Source organism: Somniosus microcephalus, chromosome 4 (genome assembly GCF_052327205.1).
Source record: "Somniosus microcephalus isolate GS21.2 chromosome 4, FLI_Smic_1.0, whole genome shotgun sequence".
Taxonomy (NCBI): Eukaryota; Metazoa; Chordata; class Chondrichthyes; order Squaliformes; family Somniosidae; genus Somniosus; species Somniosus microcephalus.
The window spans coordinates 131,591,035-131,614,500 of record NC_140990.1 but is presented as its reverse complement, the minus strand read 5'-3'; the positions used below and the strand labels follow the sequence as shown (position 1 = coordinate 131,614,500).

The following is a 23,466-nucleotide window of genomic DNA, read 5'->3' as shown; positions in this document are numbered from 1 at the left end:
CTTTTGCTTTAAATACTCTGACTGTCAGAAAAGCTTTTCAAGTTCAAAGCAGTTGATGCACGATCAGCGCATTGATACTGGAGAGAGGCTGTTTCAATATCCTGTGTGTGGGAAGAAATTCACCCCACCTGCTGAGACTCCAGTGAGTTCACATGTGACTGCAGGGGTTTGGATTCTGTTATTAATCACATCCAGGACCGAACCGTTGCAGAGTGCCCGTGCACTTGGGTTTCAGTGTGAATTATTGCTGAATTTTCTCTCAATGGGGTCACAGAAACTCATTATCCATTCACGAATTGGGCTTGCAATGGCAGGGTTGTTCCCCAGAATGCGCCGCGGGGGAGAATGTGTCCCCTTCACACAGGAGGAGCCCAGTACGCAGGCGCCGTGCCCGCCTCTATTTGGAGCATGCGCAGTGTCATTCTGGTACCGGACGGCGAGTGCGACAAACGAACAAAAGCTGCAGATGCGACTTACGCCGATTAGGAATCAGCGGGGCGCAGGAAGGTAATGCACCCGGCGGGTGGGTTTCATAAGCATCTGGTGTAGGTCGCAAGCCCTAAATGAGAACCTGCAGGTTCCGCGTTTCCAGCTCGGAGGCTTTTCCCCAGGAACAGGCCCAGGTTAACGGCCGCTATCTTTGCAAAGGACAGCTGAGGGTTCGGGCGTCGCCATCTTACTTGATACTGCGCGTGCGCGGCCATCTTTATAAAGGAATAAAAACAACATTTTGGAGATACTCAGCAGGTCAGGCAGCATATGTGAAGAGAGAAACAGAGTTAACGTTTCAGGTCGATGACCTTTCGTCAGAACTGGAAAAAAGGAACCACCAGTGGGCGGAGCTTCAGGGTCCCAGTGAGTGTGGAACTGAACCCAGCCAGAGTCAGCACCTTGAGGGGAGGGGAACCAGTGGGTGTAGAACTGAACCCAGCCAGAGTCAGCACCTTTATACAGTCATGAGGGCACAGCCGAGGCCATTTGGCCCATCGAGTCCGTGCCAGCTCTCTGTACAGCAATCCATTCAATCCCATTACCCTGCTCTATCCCCGTAGCCCTGCAAGTTTATTTCCCTCAAATGCCTATCCAGTCTCCCCTTGAAAACATTAAGTGTCTCCACTTCCACCACTTCTGTTGGCAGCGAGTTCCAGGTCCTCATCACTCGCTGTGTAAAAATGTTTTTCCTCACATCCCCTTGAATCTCTTGCCCAAAACCTAAATCTGTGTCCCCTCGTCCTTGTACCATCAACTAGTGGGAACAGCCTTTCCCCCTCTAGCCTATCCAAACACATCATAACTCGTACACCTCTATCAAATCACCCCTCAACCTCCTTTGCTCCAATGAAAACAAATCCAGCTTCTGCAACCTATCCTTGTAGCTAAGATCATCCCCGGACCCATTCTGGTAAATCTCCTCTGCACCCTCTCAAGGGCCTTCACATCCTTCCGAAAGTGTGGTGACCAGAACTGGATGCAATACTCCAGTTATGGCCTAACCAGCGCTTTATAAAGGTTGGGCATAACTTCTCTACTTATGTACTCAATACCTCTATTTGTGAAGCCCATGATCCCATATGCTTTGCTAACCACTCTCTCAATATGTCATGCCACCTTCAGGGACCTATGCACATTAACTCCCAGGTCCCTCTGTCCCTGCACACTCTTTAAAACTGTGCCATTAAGTGTATGTTGCCTCTCCCTGTTCCTTCTGCCAAAATGCATCACCTCACACTTCTCTGTATTAAATTCCATCTGCCACTTGTCTGCCCATTCTGCTAGCCTTTCTATGTCCTGTTGCAGTCGATTGATATAATCATCACTGTTTGCCACAACCCAAGTTTGGTGTCATTGGCAAATTTAGAAATTCAACTCTGTAATCCAATGTCCAGGTCATTTATATATATCAAAAAAAGCCCCAGCACTGACCCTTGGGGAACACCACTGTCCACCATCCTCTAGTCTGAAAAACAGCCATTTACCACAACTCGCTGTTTTCTATCCTTAAGCCAATTCCATATCCAAGCTGCCACTGACCCACCTATTCCATGAGCCTCCATTTTGTTAACAAATCTTCTATGTGGTGCTTTGTCAAACGCCTTCCGAAAATCCATGTAGACAACATCCACTGCATTCCCTTCATCAATCCTCTCTGTTACTTCATCAAAAAATTAAATTAGTTTAGTCAAACACGATCTGCCTTTTACAAACCCGTGTTGGCTTTCCTTAATTAGCTTAAATCTCTCCAAATGCCCGTTAATTTTTTTACTTTATTATCATTTCTCAAACTTTACCACTGATGTTACCCCTGCAGTTTCTTTGATTTTCCTCACACCCTTTCTTGAACAATGGTGTCACATTTGCCACTTTGCAATCCTCAGGCACCTCCCCCACATCTAGGGAAGATCGGAAAATTATGGCAAGCCCTTCTGCTACCTCCTTCCCCAATTCCCTTAGCAACCAGGGATGCAACCCATCTGGAATTTGATTTAAACTCTCCACACTTCGGATTTCTCACCATCTCTCCTGAAGGCGCTGGTAAAAACAAAGCATACGGTTAACATCCCACACAATTGTAACAGAAGAGCCCCAGAGCTGAGCCCCTCTTGTACAGTCCAAGGATAGGAATCTCCATGTACATTCCCAGGGGTGGAATCCCGATGTACAGTCCCAGGGTTGGAATCCCCATCTACAGTCCCAGGATAGGAATCCCCATGTACAGTCCCAGGGTTGGAATCCCCATGTACAGTCCCAGGGTTGGAATCCCCATGTACAGTCCCAGGGTTAGAATCCCCATGTACAGTCCCAGGGTTAGAATCCCCATGTACAGTCCCAGGGTTGGAATCCCCATGTACAGTCCCAGGGTTGGAATCCCCATGTACAGACTCAGGGTTTGAATCCCCATGTACAGTCTCAGGGTTAGAATCCCCATGTACAGTCCCAGGATTAGAATCCCCATGTACAGTCCCAGGGTTAGAATCGCCATGTACAGTCCCAAGGTTAGAATCCCCATGTACAGTCCCAGGGTTAGAATCCCCAAGTACAGTCCCAGGGTTGGAATCCGCATGTACAGTTCCAGGGTTGGAATCACCATGTACAGTCCGAGGGTTGGAATCTGCATGTACAGTCCCAGGGTTAGAATCCCCATGTACAGTCCCAGGGTTGAAAGCCTCATGTACAGTCCCAGAGTTGGAATCCCCATGTACAGTCCCATGGTTGGAATTCCCCATGTACAGTCCCAGTGCTGGAATCCCGATGTACAGTCCCAAGGTTGGAATCCCCATGTACAATCCCAGGGTTCCAATCCCCATACCAGGTTATTTAACGATCAGGAAGGACAGGCAGGCAGGAAGGAAGGGGAGGTGGGGTGGCTATGTTAATAAAGGATGGAATCACTGTAATACAGAGAAATGATATTGGGTCAAAAGATCAGGATAATGAAACAGTTTGGGTGCAGGTAAGGAATAATAAGGGGAAAAATACACTAGTGGGCGTAGTCTGTAGGCCTCCGAACAGTGGCAACTCTGTTGGACGGAGTATCAATCAGGAAATAGTTGAGGCTTGTAATAAGGGAACATCTATAATTATGGGGGATTTTAACTATCATATTAATTGGACAAATCAAATTGGGCAGGGCTGCCTTGAGGATGAGTTCATTGAGCGTATTAGGGATGGGTTTCTTGAGCAGTATGTAACTGAACCGACCAGGGGGCAAGCAACCTTAGATCTAGTCCTGTGTAACGAGACAGGATTAATTAAAAATGCCCTAGTAAAGGATCCCCTTGGAATGAGTGACCATAACATGGTTGAATTCCATATTCAATTAGAGGGTGAGAAGGTTGGATCTCAAACAAGCGTGCTAAGCTTGAATAAAGGAGACTGAAGGTATGAGAGCGGAATTGAGTAGAGTGGATTGGGAAAATAGTTTAAAGGGTAAGATGATACATGATCAGTGGTGTACATTTAAGGAGTTATTTTACAACTTCCAAAAAAAATATATTCCACTGAGAAGAAAAGGGTGTAAAAGAAAAGACAGCCATCCGTGGCTAAGTAAAGAAATTAAGGATAGTATTCGACTAAAAACAAAGGCATATAAGGTAGCCAAATCTAGTGGGAGGATAGAGGATTGGGAAAACTTTAAAAGACAGCAAAAAATAACAAAAATTGATTAAGAAAGGGAAGATAGATTATGAAAGTAAATTAGCAAAAAATATAAAAACAGATAGTAAGAGTTTTTATAGTTATAAAAAAAGAAAAAGGGTGGCTAAAGTAAATGTTGGTCCCTTAGAGGATGAGACCGGGAAATTAATGGTGGGAAATATGGAGATGGCAAAAACACTGAATGAATATTTTATATCAGTCTTTACAGTAGAAGACACTAAGAATATCCCAACACTGGACAAACAGGGGGCTAAAGGGGGGGAGGAGCTAAACACGATCAAAATCACTAAGGAAGTGGTACTCGGTAAAATAATGGGACTCAAGGCGGATAAATCACCTGGACCTGATGGCTTACATCCTAGGGTCTTGAGGGAAGTGGCGGTAGGGATTGTGGATGCATTGGTAATAATTTTCCAAAACTCCCTGGACTCGGCAAAGGTCCCGGCAGACTGGAAAACTGCTAATGTAACACCCTTATTTAAAAAGGGTAGTAGACAGAAGGCTGGAAACTATAGACCGGTTAGCCTAACATCTGTGGCAGGTAAAATTTTGGAGTCCATTATTAAGGAGACAGTAACAGGACGTTTGGATAATCATAATTTAATAGGACAAAGTCAGCATGGTTTTATGAAGGGGAAGTCATGTTTGACAAATTTGCTGGAGTTCTTTGAGGAAGTAACATATAGGGTGGATAAAGGGGAACCAGTGGACATAGTGTATTTAGACTTCCAAAAGGCATTTGACAAGGTGCCACACAAAAGATTATTGCTTAAGATAAAAAATCACGGGATTGGGGGTAATATTCTGGCATGGATAGAGGTATGGCTATCTAACAGAAGGCAGAGAGTTGGGATAAATGGTTCATTCTCAGACTGGCAATCAGTAACGAGTGGTGTTCCGCAGGGGTCAGTGCTGGGTCCCCAACTCTTTACAATCTATATTAACGATTTGGAGGAGGGGACCGAGTGTAACAGATCAAAGTTTGCAGATGATACTAAGATGGGAGGGAAAGTAGTGAGTGAGGAGGACATAAAAAACCTGCAAGGGGACATAGACAGGCTAAGTAAGTGGGCAGAGATTTGGCAGATGGAATACAATACTGGAAAGTGTGAGGTTATGCACTTTGGCAGGAAAAATCGTAGAGCAAGTTATTATCTTAATGGCAAGAAACTGGAAAGTACTGAAGTACAAAGGGATCTGGGGGTCCTGGTGCACGAAACTCAAAAGGTTAGTATGCAGGTGCAGCAAGTGATTAAGAAGGCCAATGGAATGTTGGCTTTCATTGCTAGGGGGATAGAATATAAAAATAGGGAGGTATTGCTTCAGTTGTACAAGATATTGGTGAGACCGCACCTGGAATACTGCGCACAGTTTTGGTGTCCATACTTAAGAAAGGACATACTTGCTCTCGAGTCAGTACAAAGAAGGTTCACTCGGTTAATCCCAGGGATGAGGGGATGGACATATGAGGAGAGGTTGAGTAGATTGGGACTCTACTCATTGGAGTTCAGAAGAATGAGAGGCGATCTTATTGAAACATATAAGATTGTGAAGGGGTTGGATCGGGTGGATGTGGGGAAGGTGTTCCCGATGACGGGTGAAACTAGAACTAGGGGGCATAGTCTTAGAATAAGGGGCTGCTCTTTCAAAACTGAGATGAGGAGGAACTACTTCACTCAGAGGGTGGTAGGTCCATGGAATATGCTGCCCCAAAAAGCTGTAGAAGCTACATCATTACATAAATTTAAAACAGAAATAAACAGTTTCCTAGAAGTAAAGGGAATTAAGGGTTACGGGGAGCAGGCAGGAATCTGGACATGAGTCTAGGTTCGGATCGGTCATGGCCCTGTGGGTAGCAGAGCGGGCCCAGTGGCTGTGTAGCCTGATCCTGCTCCTATTTCGTGTGTCTAATTCTGTTAGATTCAGGAGATGGTTCTGTGATAGTAGATTGGCGGTTAGGATCAGATCAGCCATGATCTTATTGAATGGCGGAGCAGGCTCGAGGGGCCGATTGGCCTACTCCTGCTCCTATTTCTTATGTTCTTATGTACAATCCCAGGGTTAGATTTCCCTTGTACAGTCCCAGTGCTGGAATCCCCATGTACTGTCGCAGGGCTGGAACCCCCAGGTGCAGTCCCAGGGTTGGAATCCTCATCTAAAGTCTCAGGGTTAGAATCCCCATGTTCAGTCCCAGGTTTGGAATCCCCATGTACAGTTCCATGGTTAGAATCCCCATGTACGTCCCAGGATTGGAATCCGCATTTACAGTCCCAGGGTTGGAATCCCCATGTACACTTCCAGGGTTAGAATCCCCATGTACAGTCCCAGCGTTGCAATCCCCATGTACAATCCCAGGGTTGGAATCCCCATGTGCAGTCCCAGGGTTAGAATCCCCATGTACAGTCCCAGGGTTAGAATCCCCATGTACAGTCCCAGGGTTAGAGTCCCCATGTACAGTCCCAGGGTTAGAATCCCCATGTACAGTCCCAGGGTTGGAATCTCCATGTACAGTCCCAATGTTAGAATCCCCATGTACAGTCCCAGGGTTAGAATCCCCATGTACAATCCCAGGGTTAGAATCCCCATGTACAGTCCCAGGGTTAGAATCCCCATGTACAGTCCCAGGGTTGGAATCCCAATGTACAATCCCAGGGTTAGAATCCCCATGTACAGTCCCAGGGTTGGAATCCCCATGTACAGACCCAGGGTTAGAATCCCCATGTACAGTCCCAGGGTTGGAATCCCAATGTACAGTCCCAGGGTTGGAATCCCCATGTACAGTCCCAGGGTTGGAATCCCTCAGCAACACCGAGTGTGGGTCTCAGGCCCTGAGTCAGAGCCGGCGGACGTGCGGCCACGATCCCGGCACCATTAACCCCAGGGTGCAGCACCTCCCCCAGACAAGAAACACAGCAAGTTGCATTTATACAGCAGAGGGAGCAATTCAGAGCCGGTTAGCATCAGGGTGGGTGGTGGATGTGGAACTCGGTCCCTGGCCTCCTGTGTAGGGCTTTCTTGTTGCATCAGTTTCAGCTGGAGTGGAGAGGGGGGAGAAGCTGCTGGGTTTAACCCCCAGTACTTCTGAGCCCAGTTGGACCCAACAATTTCCAATGTGAGACTGTGAAGGGAGGTGGATTCTAGGGGAGATTAAGTTGCTAAACAGACACTGTCTGTACAATGTAAAAGATTATCGTTTTAGGAACAAGTATTTCTGTAGAGGCTTTCAATCCAGTTTATATATACAGATTTTTAAATTCATTCGATGTGGGTGTCACTAGCAAGGCCAGCAGATATTGCCAGTCCGCAGTTGCCCGTTGAGAAGGTGATGCTGGGCCTTCTTCTTGAACCTCTGCGGTCCGTGTGGTGCAGCTACTCTCAGAAAGCTGTTAGGTAAGGAGTTCCAGGATTTTCACCCAGCGACGATGTAGGAACGGCGATATATGCCCAAGTCAGGATAGTGTGTATCTTGGAGGGGAACTGGAAGGGGATGGTCTTCTCATGCACCTGCTGCCCTTGTCCTTCTCGGTGGTGGAGGTCGCGTGTTTGGGTGGTGCTGTCAAAGTTCTAGTCGAGTTGCAGATGTATAAAGTCGCTCTCCTTCATGTAATGTATATACCTTTAAGGGGGGATCTACTTTTTACAGCTCATGTATACTGTAGTACCGGCAGTGACCACACCTGTATATAGCACTGAGTAGTAATCTGTAAGTTTAGTTCCAGAGTGAGCCACGTTGAGTAAACACCTGTTGTACCGTTCTCCTGCAGTCTGTGTCTTACTACTGACGGACACAACATTGGCGACGAGGCAAATTCGATCCTACCTGCAACTCTGCATCACCTCCCAGGGATTCGTTCCTGGAGACCAGTAGATTGGAGGTCAAGGCCAGAGACATGGGCGTCGACCACGGGCAACCGCCCAGTCATCCAGCAGAGACTTGAGAATTGCGGGGGAGGCTGTTGAGAGCCAGGCTTGGCTTTCCAGTCGCGGTGGTCCAGCGAAACGGGCTGGCAACAGGTAGTGCGCAGATCCTTCCCGGACAGCGGCGGGCTAGAGCTCGACCGAGCGGCACAGCAAAGGGCCGAGCAGCGTCGACGGGAGAGAGAAAGAGGGCAGAGCGCACAGGGCACAGCCGGCGTTCAGGGGCCGAGCAGCGTCGAGGAGAGGGAGAGAGACGCGCAGAAACCCGCGAGGCGCCGCCATTGCCACGAGGACCGCCGAGAGCAGCGTTGGCAGCAACGCAGGAGAAGCGCGCGAAACCTACAGGGCGCCGCCATTGCCACGAGGACCGCTAGAGCGGCGTTGGCAGCAGCGGGGGAGGAAGGAAAGCGCGGGAGATGCCATTTTAAGCCATTGTAAACCACACCCAAAATGCCAAAGAGTGGCAGTATCACCGCATTTGACAATGAAGTCGAAGATTGGACTACATATGTCAAACGAATAGAGGTATACTGCAAGGCAAATGAGGTGTCAGATGACGAGAAAGCGCCGGTATTGTTAAATTTAATGGGTGCAAAGACGTATGGCTTATTACGAAATCTAGTAACCCCAGCGAAGCCAATGGAAGAGAGTTTTGGAGACATAGTGACGATACTACAGGAACATTTAAACCCCACACCGCTGCTGATAGCAGAAAGATTCAAGTTTCACAAACGGAACCAGCATAAGGATGAAAGCAATGCTGAATATTTAACAGAACTGCGCGAACTATCGAAACACTGCCAGTTTGGAACGGGACTGGCAGATACCTTAAGGGACAAGTTTGTGTGTGTGCTTCAAAGTGAAGGAACCCAGAAACGGCTTTTATCTGAAAAGGACCTTACGCTGGACAAGGCTTTCAGCATTGCAGTATCAGATGAAGCAGCAGCACGGGGCGCTGCAGAGATACAACAGAGACCGCAAGAATATGGCACAAACGAAATGTCATACAGAACAGAGAAGTGCTATCGCTGCAGCAGAACAACACACGACCACAATGATTGCTGGTTCAAAGACAAAGTGTGCAGACAGTGTGGAAAAGTAGGACACATAGCACGAGTCTGCAGGTCGGGAAAGGAAACCAGCAATAAGAAATCTCCAAAAGAAAAGTACAAGAAGGTACATAAGGTGACGGAGAATAGTTCAGACGAACAAAAGAGTGATACCGACTCCGAAAACAGGGAGCTGAGTTGTCTGAAATTACATAATGTGATCAAAACGGAGGATCACCGAACCATTTGGGTCACTCTCAAGATAGCAGGAGTCCAGGTAAAAATGGAATTGGACACAGGATCAGCCCTAACAGTCATAAACCGACGGGACTACGAGCGGCTACATAAGAACATAAGAAATAGGAGCAGGAGTAGGCCAATCGGCCCCTCGAGCCTGCTCCACCATTCAATAAGATCATGGCTGATCTGATCCTAACCTCAAATCTTCTATCACTCTGCATCCACCCGAACCCATGTGATCTCCCGGGAGAGGCGAAAAACCAGATCAAGACCCAATGGCCAATTTGGGAGAAAAAAATCTGGGAAATTCCTCTCCGACCCATCTAGGCGATCGAAATTCTTCCAGGAGATCACTCTGTCCCTATATTTTCTACAGTACTCACCTTCTGTAAAGGCGATCTCCACCCCAGCCAGGAACAGGAATAAAAGCATCTCCTGAAATCTAACACAGAATTAGAACACAGTAGTAGCAGAACCAGGCTACACGGCCCCTGGGCCCACTCCACTACCCACAGGGCCATGACCATGCCGAACCTAGACTCATGTCCAATTTCCTGCCCGCTCCCCGTAACCCTTAATTCCCTTTACTTCTAGGAAACTATCTATTTCTGTTTTAAATTTATTTAATGATGTAGCTTCCACAGCTTTCTGGGGCAGCAAATTCCACAAACCTACCACCCTCTGTGCTGTCTCTCCCTCTAACTTAACCTTACTGTATGTACATGACCTACTTATATATGTATAACTTACCTGTTAGGGCCATTGCCCCTTTAAGACGCGCCTTAGCGTGCTGACGCCATGTCATGTACGACGTGACGTGCGTGAGGCGGCTGCCGGCCCGACTCAGCCCTCCAGAAAGGCCGCCGGCACAGCCCGGCCTGGCGTCTTCGGCCGCATCGATCAGCCGCCGGGAGCGCCGCTATCTTCCGCTCCCGCGGCAAGCACCGGCTCAGCCTGACCTCCAGCTCCCGCTCCCGACTTCGGCCTCCACGGCCAGAAACGCGACCACGCGCATCACGTGACGCCCCAAGCGCGGACAACGCGACCGAGCGTGATGAGGTCATCGCGCTCCCCACAGGACTGCTACGTAGTCCTCGTGGAGTCCTCGCTGGGACACAGACCTGCACCACGGTGCTCCTACAGCAGCACAGGCTCTGAGCAGTTGTATTGTCCCCATGCTTGAGTCTTGGAAATTGTTTGTCTGTAAGTATTCTAGAATGCTATAGATGATTAGTGTGCACTGTATGTTGTAGAAAATGTTTAGTTGTAACTTTTCTCTGTCTAGCTGATTAACTAGTAGCTGTATTTGATACACTATGTACAGGGCTAATTTAAAGAGAACGCCTCCCAGTTTACTAAATGTACTGTGTTGCTCAGGCGTACCTAAATTTGTGTATACATATCAGTTATGCGCTTGTATACTAATGTGTGCTTCCATTTCTGTGTTGTATTTCAGTTTTACAATAAGAAGAATCTTTCAATAAAGCGTTACAAGAAAAGTCAAGCCTTGTGATTTTATGGGAAGATATCAAGTTGTTCGCTATCTGTCTAGCTCTGCATAGGATCGCATTGCGAGGACAGAAAAGTAAAAAGACAACAGCACAGCGGGCTCAAGCACAGGAAGATACCACTCAGCTACCATGAGTCTACGCTCAGGAAAACAATATACCATAGAGGACGTCGACCAGTCAAGCGAGAAGCATGAGCCTCTCCTAGCAAACGATGCCAAGTCACAGCCCTCTAAAGTATCCTCTAGGTCATCTCGGCGGTCCAGCAGACCGTCGTCATCGACAACTTCTGCAGCCGCCAAAGCACGTGCCAAGGCAAAAGCTGCCCAGGCTCAATTGCCCTTCGCTGAAAAAGAAGCTGACCTTATGAAGCAGAGAGCCGACCTCGACGCTAGCGCGATGAAGCAGAGAGCTGACCTCGACGCTAGTGTGATGAAGCAGAGAGCTGACCTCGACGCTAGTGTGATGAAGCAGACAGCACAGTCCTCTAAAGTATCCACTAGATCATCTCGGCAGTCCAGCAGACCGTCGTCATCGACAGCTTCTGCAGCCGCCAAAGCACGTGCCAAGGCAGAAGCTGCCCAGGCTCAATTGGCCCTTGCTGAAAAAGAAGCTAGTGTGATGAAGCAGAAAGCTGACCTCGACGCTAGCGTTACGAAGCAGAGAGCTGACCTCGCTGCCATTCTCCACATTCTCCAAAGCCAGAGAGCTGCCGCTGCCGCTAAAGCCGAAGCCGCGGCTTATGAAGAAGGTGAGGAGAGCGAAGGCAGGGAGCCCAGCCAGGAAACATATGATCTGGAACAGCCCCTCAGTCCGGTGCAACGTACAAGTGAGTATGTCCAACAACACTCCAAATTGTTCTCAAAGGAAACATTCAGGTATCTCGACGTAGAACCAGCTACTCACCACAGCAACAAACGGCCCGTTTTCGGAGACACTGAGCTTAAAAGAGAAGAAACAAGTAAGACTCACCTGCAGAGACCTCCACAACACTCGGCCAATCCAGCCAAGCAGTCCTCGCCCGAGCCGCAAGGCGCACAAGACCTCGCTAGGTACCTTACTCGCCGAGAATTATTAAGTTCAGGCCTCCTAGAATTTGATGACCGTCCTGAAAATTACTGGTCATGGAAAGCGTCCTTCCTGAGTACCACCAAGGACTTGAATCTGTCAGCCAGAGAAGAACTAGACTTGATGACGAAGTGGCTCGGAGCCGAGTCGTCAAGGCAGGCGAAGAGAATTCGCTCAGCGCACGTCCTCAATCCCACAGCAGGCCTCAACCTGGTTTGGCAACGTCTTGAAGACTGTTATGGGACACCAGAAGTCATCGAACACGCACTGCTCAAGAAGATTGAGGACTTCCCGAAGCTAACCAACAAGGATAATGTCGAGCTCAGAGAACTGGGCGACATTCTCCTCGAACTGGAGTGTGCCAAGGGAGAAGGTTACCTGACCGGCCTCTCGTATTTGGATACAGCTCGTGGGGTAAACCCAATAGTGGAAAAGCTCCCCCACAATCTTCAAGAGAAATGGATAGCTAAGGGATCCAAGTACAAGGAGGACAATGGAGTGGCATTTCCCCCCTTCTCTCTCTTCTCCAGATTTGTCCAACAACAGGCAAAGGTGAGGAATGATCCAAGTTTCACTTTCTCCACCTCCAGCTGTTACGCCCCTTCGAGAACAGAGAAACCCACAAAGTACAGCAATAAAGCCTCTGTGAGTGTGCACAAAACAGATGTTCCAGCCGAACCCTCAGTCAACCAATCCAGTTCTGCTGGGAATAAAGTGGACGACCCGGATCGCCAGTGTCCAATACACAAGAAGCCCCACCCACTCAAGAAGTGCCGGAGCTTCAGAGACAAGCCTATTGATGAGCGCAAATCATACCTGAAAGAGAATCGCATCTGCTTCAGGTGTTGTGGGTCGACCAGGCACATGGCAAAAGACTGCAAGGCGACAATCAAGTGCCTTGAGTGCAACAGCGAAAAACACATCGCGGCCCTGCATCCAGGTCCTCCTCCTTCAACCACCGAGAGCGCTGCGGTCGACAAAGAGGATAGCGGGGAGCAAAGCGAAAGCACATCATCTTCAGTCACCTCCAAGTGCACAGAGGTTTGTGGAAACGCAAGCAGCCCACGCTCATGCTCCAAAATCTGCTTGGTTAAAGCATATCCTGCAGGGAGAAAGGAGAAAGCAATCAAAATGTACGCAGTGCTCGATGAGCAAAGTAACAAGTCTCTAGCGAAGACCGAATTCTTCAATCTCTTTGAAGTCAAGGCCAGCGCAGCTCCGTACACGCTAAAAACCTGTGCAGGGACAACAGAGACTACGGGTAGGAGAGTCGGGAACTTCATGATCGAGTCCATGGATGGGAAACTACAGCTTCCCCTCCCCACCCTAATTGAGTGTGACATGATGCCAGACGATAGGACGGAAATTCCCTCCCCAGAGGTCGCACGCTATCAGCCTCACCTACAGCCAGTTGCCAACAAGATTCCAGCTGTGGACCCGGACGCTCCAATCCTCCTGCTCTTGGGAAGAGACATCTTAAGGGTGCACAAGGTGCATGAGCAAATCAACGGGCCCCACAACGCTCCTTATGCGCAGCGTCTTGACCTGGGATGGGTCCTCGTGGGTGGAGTTTGCCTGGGAACAGTCCACAAACTAGCGGACGTCAGCGTCCATAAAACAAACGTGTTGCACAATGGCCGCACATCCTTTCTCAGCCCATGCCCAAACAGGATCCAGGTAAAGGAAGACTACGATGGCATGACGCAACATCATAGGTCAACCTCCTCTGCCTGTGAGGAAGAGGCAGGCCTCACTGTGAGCACAGACAGCCTAGGATGCTCAGTGTTTGAAAGGTCCAAGGATGATGACAAGCCAGCACTATCCATGGACGACAAAGCCTTCCTAACCATCATGGATGAGGAGGTTTACCAGGACGATGGACACAGCTGGGTGGCACCCTTACCATTTCACTCTCCCAGACGCCGTCTTCCGAGCAACAGGGAACAAGCTATGAAGCGCCTCTGCTCACTCAGGAGAACACTGGAGAAAAGGTCAGAGATGAAAGGCCATTACATAGAGTTCATGCAGAAGATGCTGGACAACGACCAAGCCGAGCCTGCCCCACCTCTGGAAGAAGGTAAAGAACACTGGTACCTGCCAACATTCGGTGTGTATCACCCACAAAAGCCAGGCCAGGTACGAGTTGTGTTCGACTCAAGCGCTGAATGCAAAGGAGTGTCCCTGAACGATGTACTCCTCAGCGGCCCAGACTTGAACAACACCTTGTTGGGAGTTCTCCTGCGGTTCAGGAAAGAACCCGTAGCCCTGACGGCAGATGTGCAGCAAATGTTTTATTGCTTCGTCGTCCGAGAAGACCACAGGGACTATCTCCGCTACCTGTGGTATGAGGACAACGACTTCAACAAGAACGTGGTGGAGTACAGGATGAAGGTCCACGTGTTTGGAAACAGCCCTTCACCTGCTGTGGCCATCTACTGCATGAGGCTAGCCGCTCAGAAAGGTGAGCAAGAATATGGCTCCGATGCGAAGCATTTTGTTGAGAGACAGTTCTATGTTGACGATGGTCTTACCTTGGTTACCACACCTGAAGAAGCAATAGATCTCCTGACAAGAACCAGAGCGATGTTGGCAGAGTCCAACCTGAGACTACACAAGGTAGCATCGAACAGTGGACGGGTGATGGAAGCCTTCCCTGCAGAGGACCGTGCCAAGGACCTGAAGGATTTGCACCTTAGGGTGGATCCTCTCCCCCTTCAACGGAGCCTGGGGCTCTCCTGGAACCTAGAAACAGACAGCTTCACATTCCTGGTGTCCCGTGAAGAAAGGCCATTCACACGGAGAGGCATCCTGTCCACGGTCAACAGTTTGTACGACCCTTTGGGGTTCGTAGCTCCCATAACAATGCAAGGAAAAGCATTAGTATGGGAACTCTCATCGGATCAGAGTGAGTGGGATGCTCCACTCCTCCCAGAAAAAGAAGCAAAATGGAACCTATGGAAGGAGCCCTTGAAGGCTCTCGAAGACCTGCGCATAGACAGGTGCTACATTCCAGGCTCGCTGTCTTCAACACAGAGAAGAGAACTGTGCATCTTCTCAGACGCTTCCACAGTAGCAATAGGAGCTGTGGCCTACTTGAGAGCGGCTGACGCCGATGGGAAATACCATGTGGGATTCGTTATGGGGAAGTCCAAGTTGGCCCCTCGGCCTGCCCACACCATTCCACGCCTCGAGCTTTGTGCAGCTGTGTTGGCTGTTCAACTGTACAAGTTGATCAGAGACGAGATTGACGTCGATGTGGGCGCCATCAAGTTCTTCACGGACAGCAAGATTGTACTTGGTTACATCCACAACTCCACAAAAAGGTTTTATGTGCATGTTTCCAACCGGGTGACTGGTATCAGACGATCCACTCACCCTGACCAGTGGTGCTATGTCTCCACAGACCTGAACCCTGCAGACCATGCTACCAGGCCTATACCAGCAGCACACCTACAGCAAAGCAGTTGGTTCTCGGGCCCCTCTTTCCTGTCTAATGTCAACGCAGAGGAGACTCCTGAGCCCAATCCCTTCACCCTTGTGGAGCCTGAAGCTGATACCGAGATTCGGCCTGAAGTTACGACCCTGGTCACCAAAGCCTCAGAATCTCAGTTGGGCTCACAACGCTTCGAGCGATTCTCAAGCTGGAGAACACTCTGCCGAACCACAGCCCGACTCATTCACGTAGCAGCATCCTTCAAAGGGAATTCGGACAACATAGAACGCAAAGGATGGAAATGTTCTAAAGAAGCATCCAGCACAAGTGAGCTTTCACAAGCCAAAGATGTGATCATTCGCTCTGCCCAGCATGATGTCTTCAAGGAGGAATTCAAATGCCTTGAAGAGGGACAGACATTCCCCAAGCAAAGCCCACTTAAAAAGCTCAACCCAGTTACAGACGAAGATGGCTTGCTCCGGGTCGGAGGGCGCATATCATTCGCAGACTTGTCAAGAGAAGAAAAGCACCCTCTGATCATCCCGCGCACCCATCACATTGCCACACTACTCGTGAGATACTATCATGAGCAAGTGGCTCACCAAGGGCGACACATAACAGAAGGAGCTATCCGAGCAGCCGGATACTGGATAATCGGGAGCAAGCGCCTGGTTTCTTCCGTTATCCATAAGTGTGTTACCTGCCACAAGCTACGAGGGAGGTTAGAGGACCAAAAGATGGCAGACTTGCCCGCTGACAGACTCACTCCAGAGCCTCCATTCACCAGCGTGGGCCTTGACGTCTTTGGGCCATGGACCATCATGACGCGTCGCACTAGAGGAGGTAGCACAGGCAGCAAGCGCTGGGCGGTGCTCTTTACGTGCATGTCTACCAGAGCTGTGCACATTGAGCTGCTCGAATCCATGTCAACAGACAGCTTTATCAATGCACTGAGGAGGCTTTTCTCAATCCGTGGTCCAGCCAAACTTCTCCGCTCTGACAGAGGGACTAACTTCGTGGGTGCCTGTAAGGAGTTGGACATCCACACGGACAATGCAGCGGTAGGAAGCTACCTCCAAAAGAAAGGATGCACGTGGGTGTCTAACCCCCCGCATTCATCCCACATGGGTGGTTCATGGGAGAGGCTCATCGGTGTTGCCAGGCGTATTCTGGATGCCATGCTGCTTCGGACAGGACCTACTCGTCTCACACACGACGTCTTGAGCACTCTCATGGCTGAAGTCATGGCGATCATGAATGCAAGACCCCTGGTGCCGGTGTCCACTGACCCAGACATGCTTGCAGTCCTCACCCCAGCGATGCTCCTGACTCAAAAGATGAGTGCTATTTCAGCCCCCCCTGGAAACTTTGACATGGCTGAGCTGCACAGGAAGCAGTGGAAGCAAGTCCAGTGTCTTGCAGACACTTTTTGGAAGAGATGGAGAGGAGAGTATTTGTCCACCCTACAGAACCGTAGGAAATGGACAGAAGACAAGCCAAACGTCAAAGTGAGAGATGTCATCTTGCTGAAAGACAGCCAAGCACACAGAAACGAATGGCCAGTGGGACTGGTCGTCAAAACTCTGCCGAGCAGGGACAAGAGGGTCCGCAAGGTGGAGGTGAAGATCGTCAAGGAGGGGACTGACAAAGTGTTTCTGAGGCCAGTCTCAGAGATCGTAGTCCTCCTTTCCGAAGAAACCTAGAGAACGGACTCTGAGTATGTCGCTGCCGAAGGACGTTCTCTTCAGGTTTATTTTGTGTCCGTAGTGGTACAAATGGGATTGTACCAAGCGGGGAGTGTGCTGTCTCTCCCTCTAACTTAACCTTACTGTATGTACATAACCTACTTATATATGTATAACTTACCTGTTAGGGCCGTTGCCCCTTTAACTCACCTTTTAGGGCCATTGCCCCTTTAAGACGCGCCTTAGCGTGCTGACGTCATGTCACGTACGACGTAACGTGCGTGAGGCGGCTGCCGGCCCGACTCGGCCCTCCAGAAAGGCCGCCGGCACAGCCTGGCCTGGCGTCTTCGGCCGCATCGATCAGCCGCCGGGAGCGCCGCTATCTTCCGCTCCCGCGGCAGGCACCGGCTCAGCCTGACCTCCAGCTCCCGCTCCCGACTTCGGCCTCCACGGCCAGAAGCGCGACCACGCGCATCACGTGACGCCCCAAGCGCGGACAACGCGACCGAGCGTGATGAGGTCATCGCGCTCCCCACAGGACTGCTACGTAGTCCTCGTGGAGTCCTCGCTGGGACACAGACCTACACCACGGTGCTCCTACAGCAGCACAGGCTCTGAGCAGTTGTATTGTCCCCATGCTTGAGTCTTGGAAATTGTTTGTCTGTAAGTATTCTAGAATGCTATAGATGATTAGTGTGCACTGTATGTTGTAGAAAATGTTTAGTTGTAACTTTTCTCTGTCTAGCTGATTAACTAGTAGCTGTATTTGATACACTATGTACAGGGCTAATTTAAAGAGAACGCCTCCCAGTTTACTAAATGTACTGTGTTGCTCAGGCGTACCTAAATTTGTGTATACATATCAGTTATGCGCTTGTATACTAATGTGTGCTTCCATTTCTGTGTTGTATTTCAGTTTTACAATAATAAGAATCTTTCAATAAAGCGTTACAAGAAAAGTCAAGCCTTGTGATTTTATGGGAAGATATCAAGTTGTTCGCTATCTGTCTAGCTCTGCATAGGATCGCGTTGCGAGGGCAGAAAACCCTCTGAGTGAAGGAGTTTCTCCTCATCTCAGTTTTGAAAGAGCAGCCCCTTATTTTAAGATTATGCCCCCTAGTTCTAGTTTCACCCATCATTGGGAACATCCTCACCGCATCCACCCGATCAAGCCCCTTCACAATCTTATATGTTTCAATAAGATCGCCTCTCATTCTTCTGAACTCCAATGAGTAGAGTCCCAATCTACTCAACCTCTCCTCATATGACCACCCCCTCATCCCCGGGATTAACCGAGTGAACCTTTGTACTGACTCGAGAGCAAGTATGTCTTTTCTTAAGTATGGACACCAAAACTGTATGCAGTATTCCAGGTGCGGTCTCACCAATACCTTGCACAACTGCAGCAATACCTCCCTGTTTTTATATTCCATCCCCCTAGCAATAAAAGCCAACATTCCATTGGCCTTCTTGATCACTTGCTGCACCTGCATACTAACTTTTTGAGTTTCGTGCACCAGGACCCCCAGATCCCTTTGTACTACAGTACTTTCCAGTTTCTTGCCATTAAGATAATAACTTGCTCTATGATTTTTCCTGCCAAAGTGCATAACCTCACACTTTCCAGTATTGTATTCCATCTGCCAAATCTCTGCCCACTTACTTAGCCTGTCTATGTCCCTTTGCAGGCTTTTTATGTCCTCCTCACTCACTACTTTCCGTCCCATCTTTGTATCATCTGCAAACTTTGATATGTTACACTCGGTCCCCTCCTCCAAATCGTTAATATAGATTGTAAAGAGTTGGGGACCCAGCACTGACCCCTGCGGAACACCACTAGTTACTAGTTGCCAATCTGAGAACGAACCATTTATCCCAACTCTCTGCTTTCTGTTAGAGAGCCAATCCTCCACCCACGCCAGAATATTACCCCCAATCCCGTGATTTTTTATCCTGAGCAATAATCTTTTGTGTGGCACCTTGTCAAATGCCTTTGGAAGTCTAAAAACACTACGTCCACTGGTTCCCCTTTATCCGCCCTGTATGTTACTTCCTCAAAAAACTCAAGCAAATTTGTCAAACATGACTTCCCCTTCATGAAACCAATGCTGAGTTTGTCCTATTAAATTATGTTTATCCAAATGTCCCGTTACTGTCTCCTTAATAATGGACTCTAACATTTTACCAACCACAGATGTTAGGCTAACAGGTCTATAGTTTCCAGCCTTCTGCCTACTACCCTTTTTAAATAAGGGTGTTACATTAGCAGTTTTCCAATCTGCCGGGACTTTTGCTGAGTCCAGTGAGTTTTGGAAAATTATTACCAATGCATCCACAATCCCTACCGCTACTTCCCTCAAGACCCTAGGATGCAAGCCATCAGGTCCAGGGGATTTATCCGCCTTGAGTCCCATTATTTTACCAAGTACCACTTCCTTAGTGATTTTAATCGTATTTAGTTCCTCCCCCCTAGAGCCCCCTGTTTGTCCAGTGTTGGGATATTCTTAGTGTCCTCTACTGTAAAGACTGATACAAAATAATTGTTCAGTGTTTTTGCCATCTCCATGTTTCCCACCATTAATTTCCCGGTCTCATCCTCTAAGGGACCAACATTTACTTTAGCCACCCTTTTTCTTTTTATATAACTATAGAAACTTTTGCTGTCTGTTTTTATATGTTTTGCTAATTTACTTTCATAATCTATCTTCCCTTTCTTAATCAATCTTTTAGTTATTTTTTGCTGTCTTTTAAAGACTTCCCAATCTTCCATCCTCCCACTAGATTTGGCTACCTTATATGCCCTTGTTTTTAGTCGGATACTATCCTTAATTACTTTACTTAGCCACGGATGGCTATCTTTTACACCCTTTTTTCCTCAGTGGAATATATTTTTTTTGGAAGTTGTAAAACAACTCCTTAAATGTACACCACTGATCATGTACCGTCTTACCCTTTAATCTATTTTCCCAGTCCACTCTAATCAATTCCGCTCTCATACCTTCATAGTCTCCTTTATTCAAGCTCAGCACGCTTGTTTGAGATCCAACCTTCTCACCCTCTAATTGAATATGGAACTCAACCATGTTATGGTCACTCATTCCAAGGGGATACTTTACTAGGACATTTTTAATTAATCCTGTCTCATTACACAGGACCAAATCTAAGGTTGCTTGCCCCCTGGTCGGTTCAGTTACATACTGCTCAAGAAACCCATCCCTAATACACTCAATGAACTCATCCTCAAGGCTGCTCTGCCCAATTTGATTTGTCCAGTTAATATGATAATTAAAATCCCCCATAATTATAGCTGTTCCCTTATTACAAGGCTCAACTATTTCCTGATTAATACTCTGTCCAACAGAGTTGCAACTGTTCGGAGGCCTATAGGCTACACCCACTAGTGTTTTTTTCCCCTTATTATTCCTTATCTCCACCCAAACTGTTTCACTATCCTGCTCCTTTGACCCAATATCATTTCTCTGTATTATAGTGATTCCTTCCTTTATTAACATAGCCACCCCACCTCCTCTCCCTTCCTGCCTGTCCTTCCTGATTGTTAAATAACCTGGTATGTTTAATTCCCAGTCATGGTCACCCTGCAGCCATGTTTCTGTAATGGCCACAAGATCATACCCATATGTCGTTATTTGTGCCGTTAACTCATTCATTTTGTTACGAATGCTACGTGTATTCAGATAAAGAACTTTCAAATATGTTTTGTAACACTTAGTTCCTGTTTTTTCCCTTTTTAGTACTTTACTTTTTACTCCATACCTTCTGTCCCTTCCTGACACGTTCTGTTTTTTAATTCCCCCACTGCTACCTAAGTCTATGACCTTCTCTGTTGTCATTTCTATTATTTGCTCTCTAGAAACCTCCCCCCCACTAATTAGTTTAAAGCCCTCTCTACAGCCCTAGTTATATGATTCGCCAGGACTCTAGTCCCAGCACTGGCCAAGTGGAGTCCGTCCCAACGGAACAGCTCCCTCCTGTCCCAGTACTGGTGCCAGTGTCCCAAGAAGCAAAACCCACTTCTCCCACACCAGTCTTTGAGCCACGCATTTAACTCTTTAATTTTATTTATCCTAGCCAAATTCGCTCGTGGCTCAGGTAATAACCCAGAGATTATTACCCTTGAGGTTCTGTTTTTTAATTTGACCCCTAGCTGCTCATACTCCTTTAACAGAACCGTCTTCCTTGTTCTATCTACGTCGTTTGTACCAACATGGACCATGACAACTGGATCCTCCCCCTCCCACTCCAAGTTTCTTTCCAGCCCAGAAGAGATGTCCTTAACCCTGGCACCGGGCAGGCAACACAGCCTTCGGGACTCCCGTTCTTGACTGCAGTGGTAGGGGATAGTATCCCCCTAATGATACTATCCCCTACCACTACAACATTTCTTTTTACTCCCTCCACTTGAATGGCCCCCTGTACCACGGCGCTGTGGCCAGGTTGCTCATCCTCCCTGCAGTCCCCGCTCCCGCCCTCACAGGGAGTAAGAACCTCGATCCTGCTGGCAAGAACAAGGGCTGCGTCTCCTTCAACACTACATCCTGGATCCCTGTACCTTCCTCACTCGTAGTCACACCGTCCTGTCCCTGACCACGGACTACATCTGCAGTAATTAACTTTATAGGTGTGACCATCTCCTGAAACATAGAGTCCAGGAACTTCTCCCCCTCCCTGATGTGTCGCAGTGTCTGAAGCTCGGTCTCAAGCTCCATAACATGGAACTTGAGTTCCTCTAGCAGCAAACACTTGTCGCAGATGTAATCACCGTGAGCCTCAATGGGGACCACCGGCTCCCACATCTCGCAACAGTAACACATCACCTGCTCCATTCTATATAATTAATTAAATTTCTTATTATTAGTTATGAAGACCCTGCCCGGATATAGATGATAATGTCACACCACTATTCAATAGGACTTACCAACTTAAAGGTATAAAATAGAAGAGAAGGAAGAAAACCAACCAACCAGCTGATCACCAACCTCCTCCTTGAATACTGTCTGTGGGGCCTGTTTGGTTGCCTCGTCTTGCTGCTCCGCCTCCGCAGTGCTGTCTAAGCCTGAGAGTGGGGAACAAAACAGAGCAAAAAACACACCCTCACCTCCCACTTGTCCGAACTCTCCCACTGAGCAAAACTCCAGCAGCACTCAATGCACAAAGCACTCCGTGCACTGCACTAGCCCCTCCCCTTTTATACCCGGATTCTACTTCCGGTTTAAACTGCCCAAGAGTTTAAAAAACCCTTTAAAAATTAAACTTACTTCAAATAATTGACTTAACACACTAAAATTCACAAAATACACTTAAATGATTTTTCTCCCACTTAGCAAAACTCCAGCTATTCTCACACATACCCTTGAGAGACACAAAAATTATTTTGAGGACGTACATGGAGCAAAAAGTCTACCCCAAAGGAAAAATAAGGGTGACCGTTATATATAACGGTAAGGAAACACCAAAACTAGACCTGTATGTATTGCAAGATGGAGGACCACCATTACTGGGACGTGAATGGATCCGGAAAATACAGTTGGATTGGCATTCCATACAAGCACTGACTGTGGCTGCCAAAAAGGATGACGACGTCACACCTGGGCGACTGTCAAAGATCCTAATCGACGCGCAAGAAGTGTTCCAGCAAGGACTCGGAACACTAAAAGGCATGACAGCAACAATTAAAATCGAAGAAAACACAAGCCCAAAATTTTTTAAGGCCAGACCGGTACCTTATGCGATCCGCCCAGCCGTCGAAGCAGAGCTGGAGAGTTTGGAATGTTCAGGAGTACTGTCCAAGGTAGACTTGAGTGAGTGGGCTACACCCATCGTCCCTGTGATGAAAAAGTCGTTGAGCAGCACGCCTGGGGAACCAAGGAAGGTTCGCATCTGTGGGGACTTTAAGGTAACAGTGAACCCAGTCCTTCACACCATGCAATATCCACTTCCGCGGATTGAAGATATTTTCGCCTCGCTATCTAGAGGGAAACGCTTCACTAAGATTGATCTGGCCCAGGCGTATCTGCAAATGGAGGTAGACGAAGCATCAAAAAAATACCTCTCAATCAACACCCATAAAGGTCTCTACCAATACAACCGGCTGGTATTCGGGGTAGCATCAGCTCCAGCTATTTGGCAAAGGGCAATGGAACAAGTCCTGCAAGGGATCCCAGGGACCCAGTGTTATTTGGACGACATCCTGGTCACGGGCGAAAATGACAGTGATCACCTCGCCAACCTGGAGCAGCTGCTCACTAGATTGAAGGAATATGGGCTCCGAGCTAACCGCCCCAAATGCGAGTTTTTTAAAAAACAGATCTCGTATTGTGGCCACGTTATCGATAAAGAGGGGTTACATAAGTCCCCAGAAAAGATTAAGGCAGTAGTCAAGGCTCCAGCAC

General features: G+C 48.2%; 1 protein-coding gene across 1 annotated transcript; it reads left to right on the top strand.

The window, feature by feature from the left end:
* Positions 1-422: 422 nt before the first annotated feature.
* On the top strand, positions 423-18,015 carry LOC147119780 (uncharacterized). The gene is made up of 2 exons (XM_085985249.1): positions 423-507; positions 10,819-18,015. The coding sequence occupies exon 2, from the start codon at positions 11,003-11,005 to the stop codon at positions 17,072-17,074; it is 6,072 nt and encodes a 2,023-aa protein (XP_085841375.1). The 5' UTR covers positions 423-507; positions 10,819-11,002; the 3' UTR covers positions 17,075-18,015.
* Positions 18,016-23,466: the final 5,451 nt, after the last annotated feature.

Bases quoted from the DNA above. Each gene is read 5' to 3' on its own strand.
- LOC147119780 (XM_085985249.1), top strand. From the start codon at position 11,003: ATGAGTCTACGCTCAGGAAAACAATATACCATAGAGGACGTCGACCAG.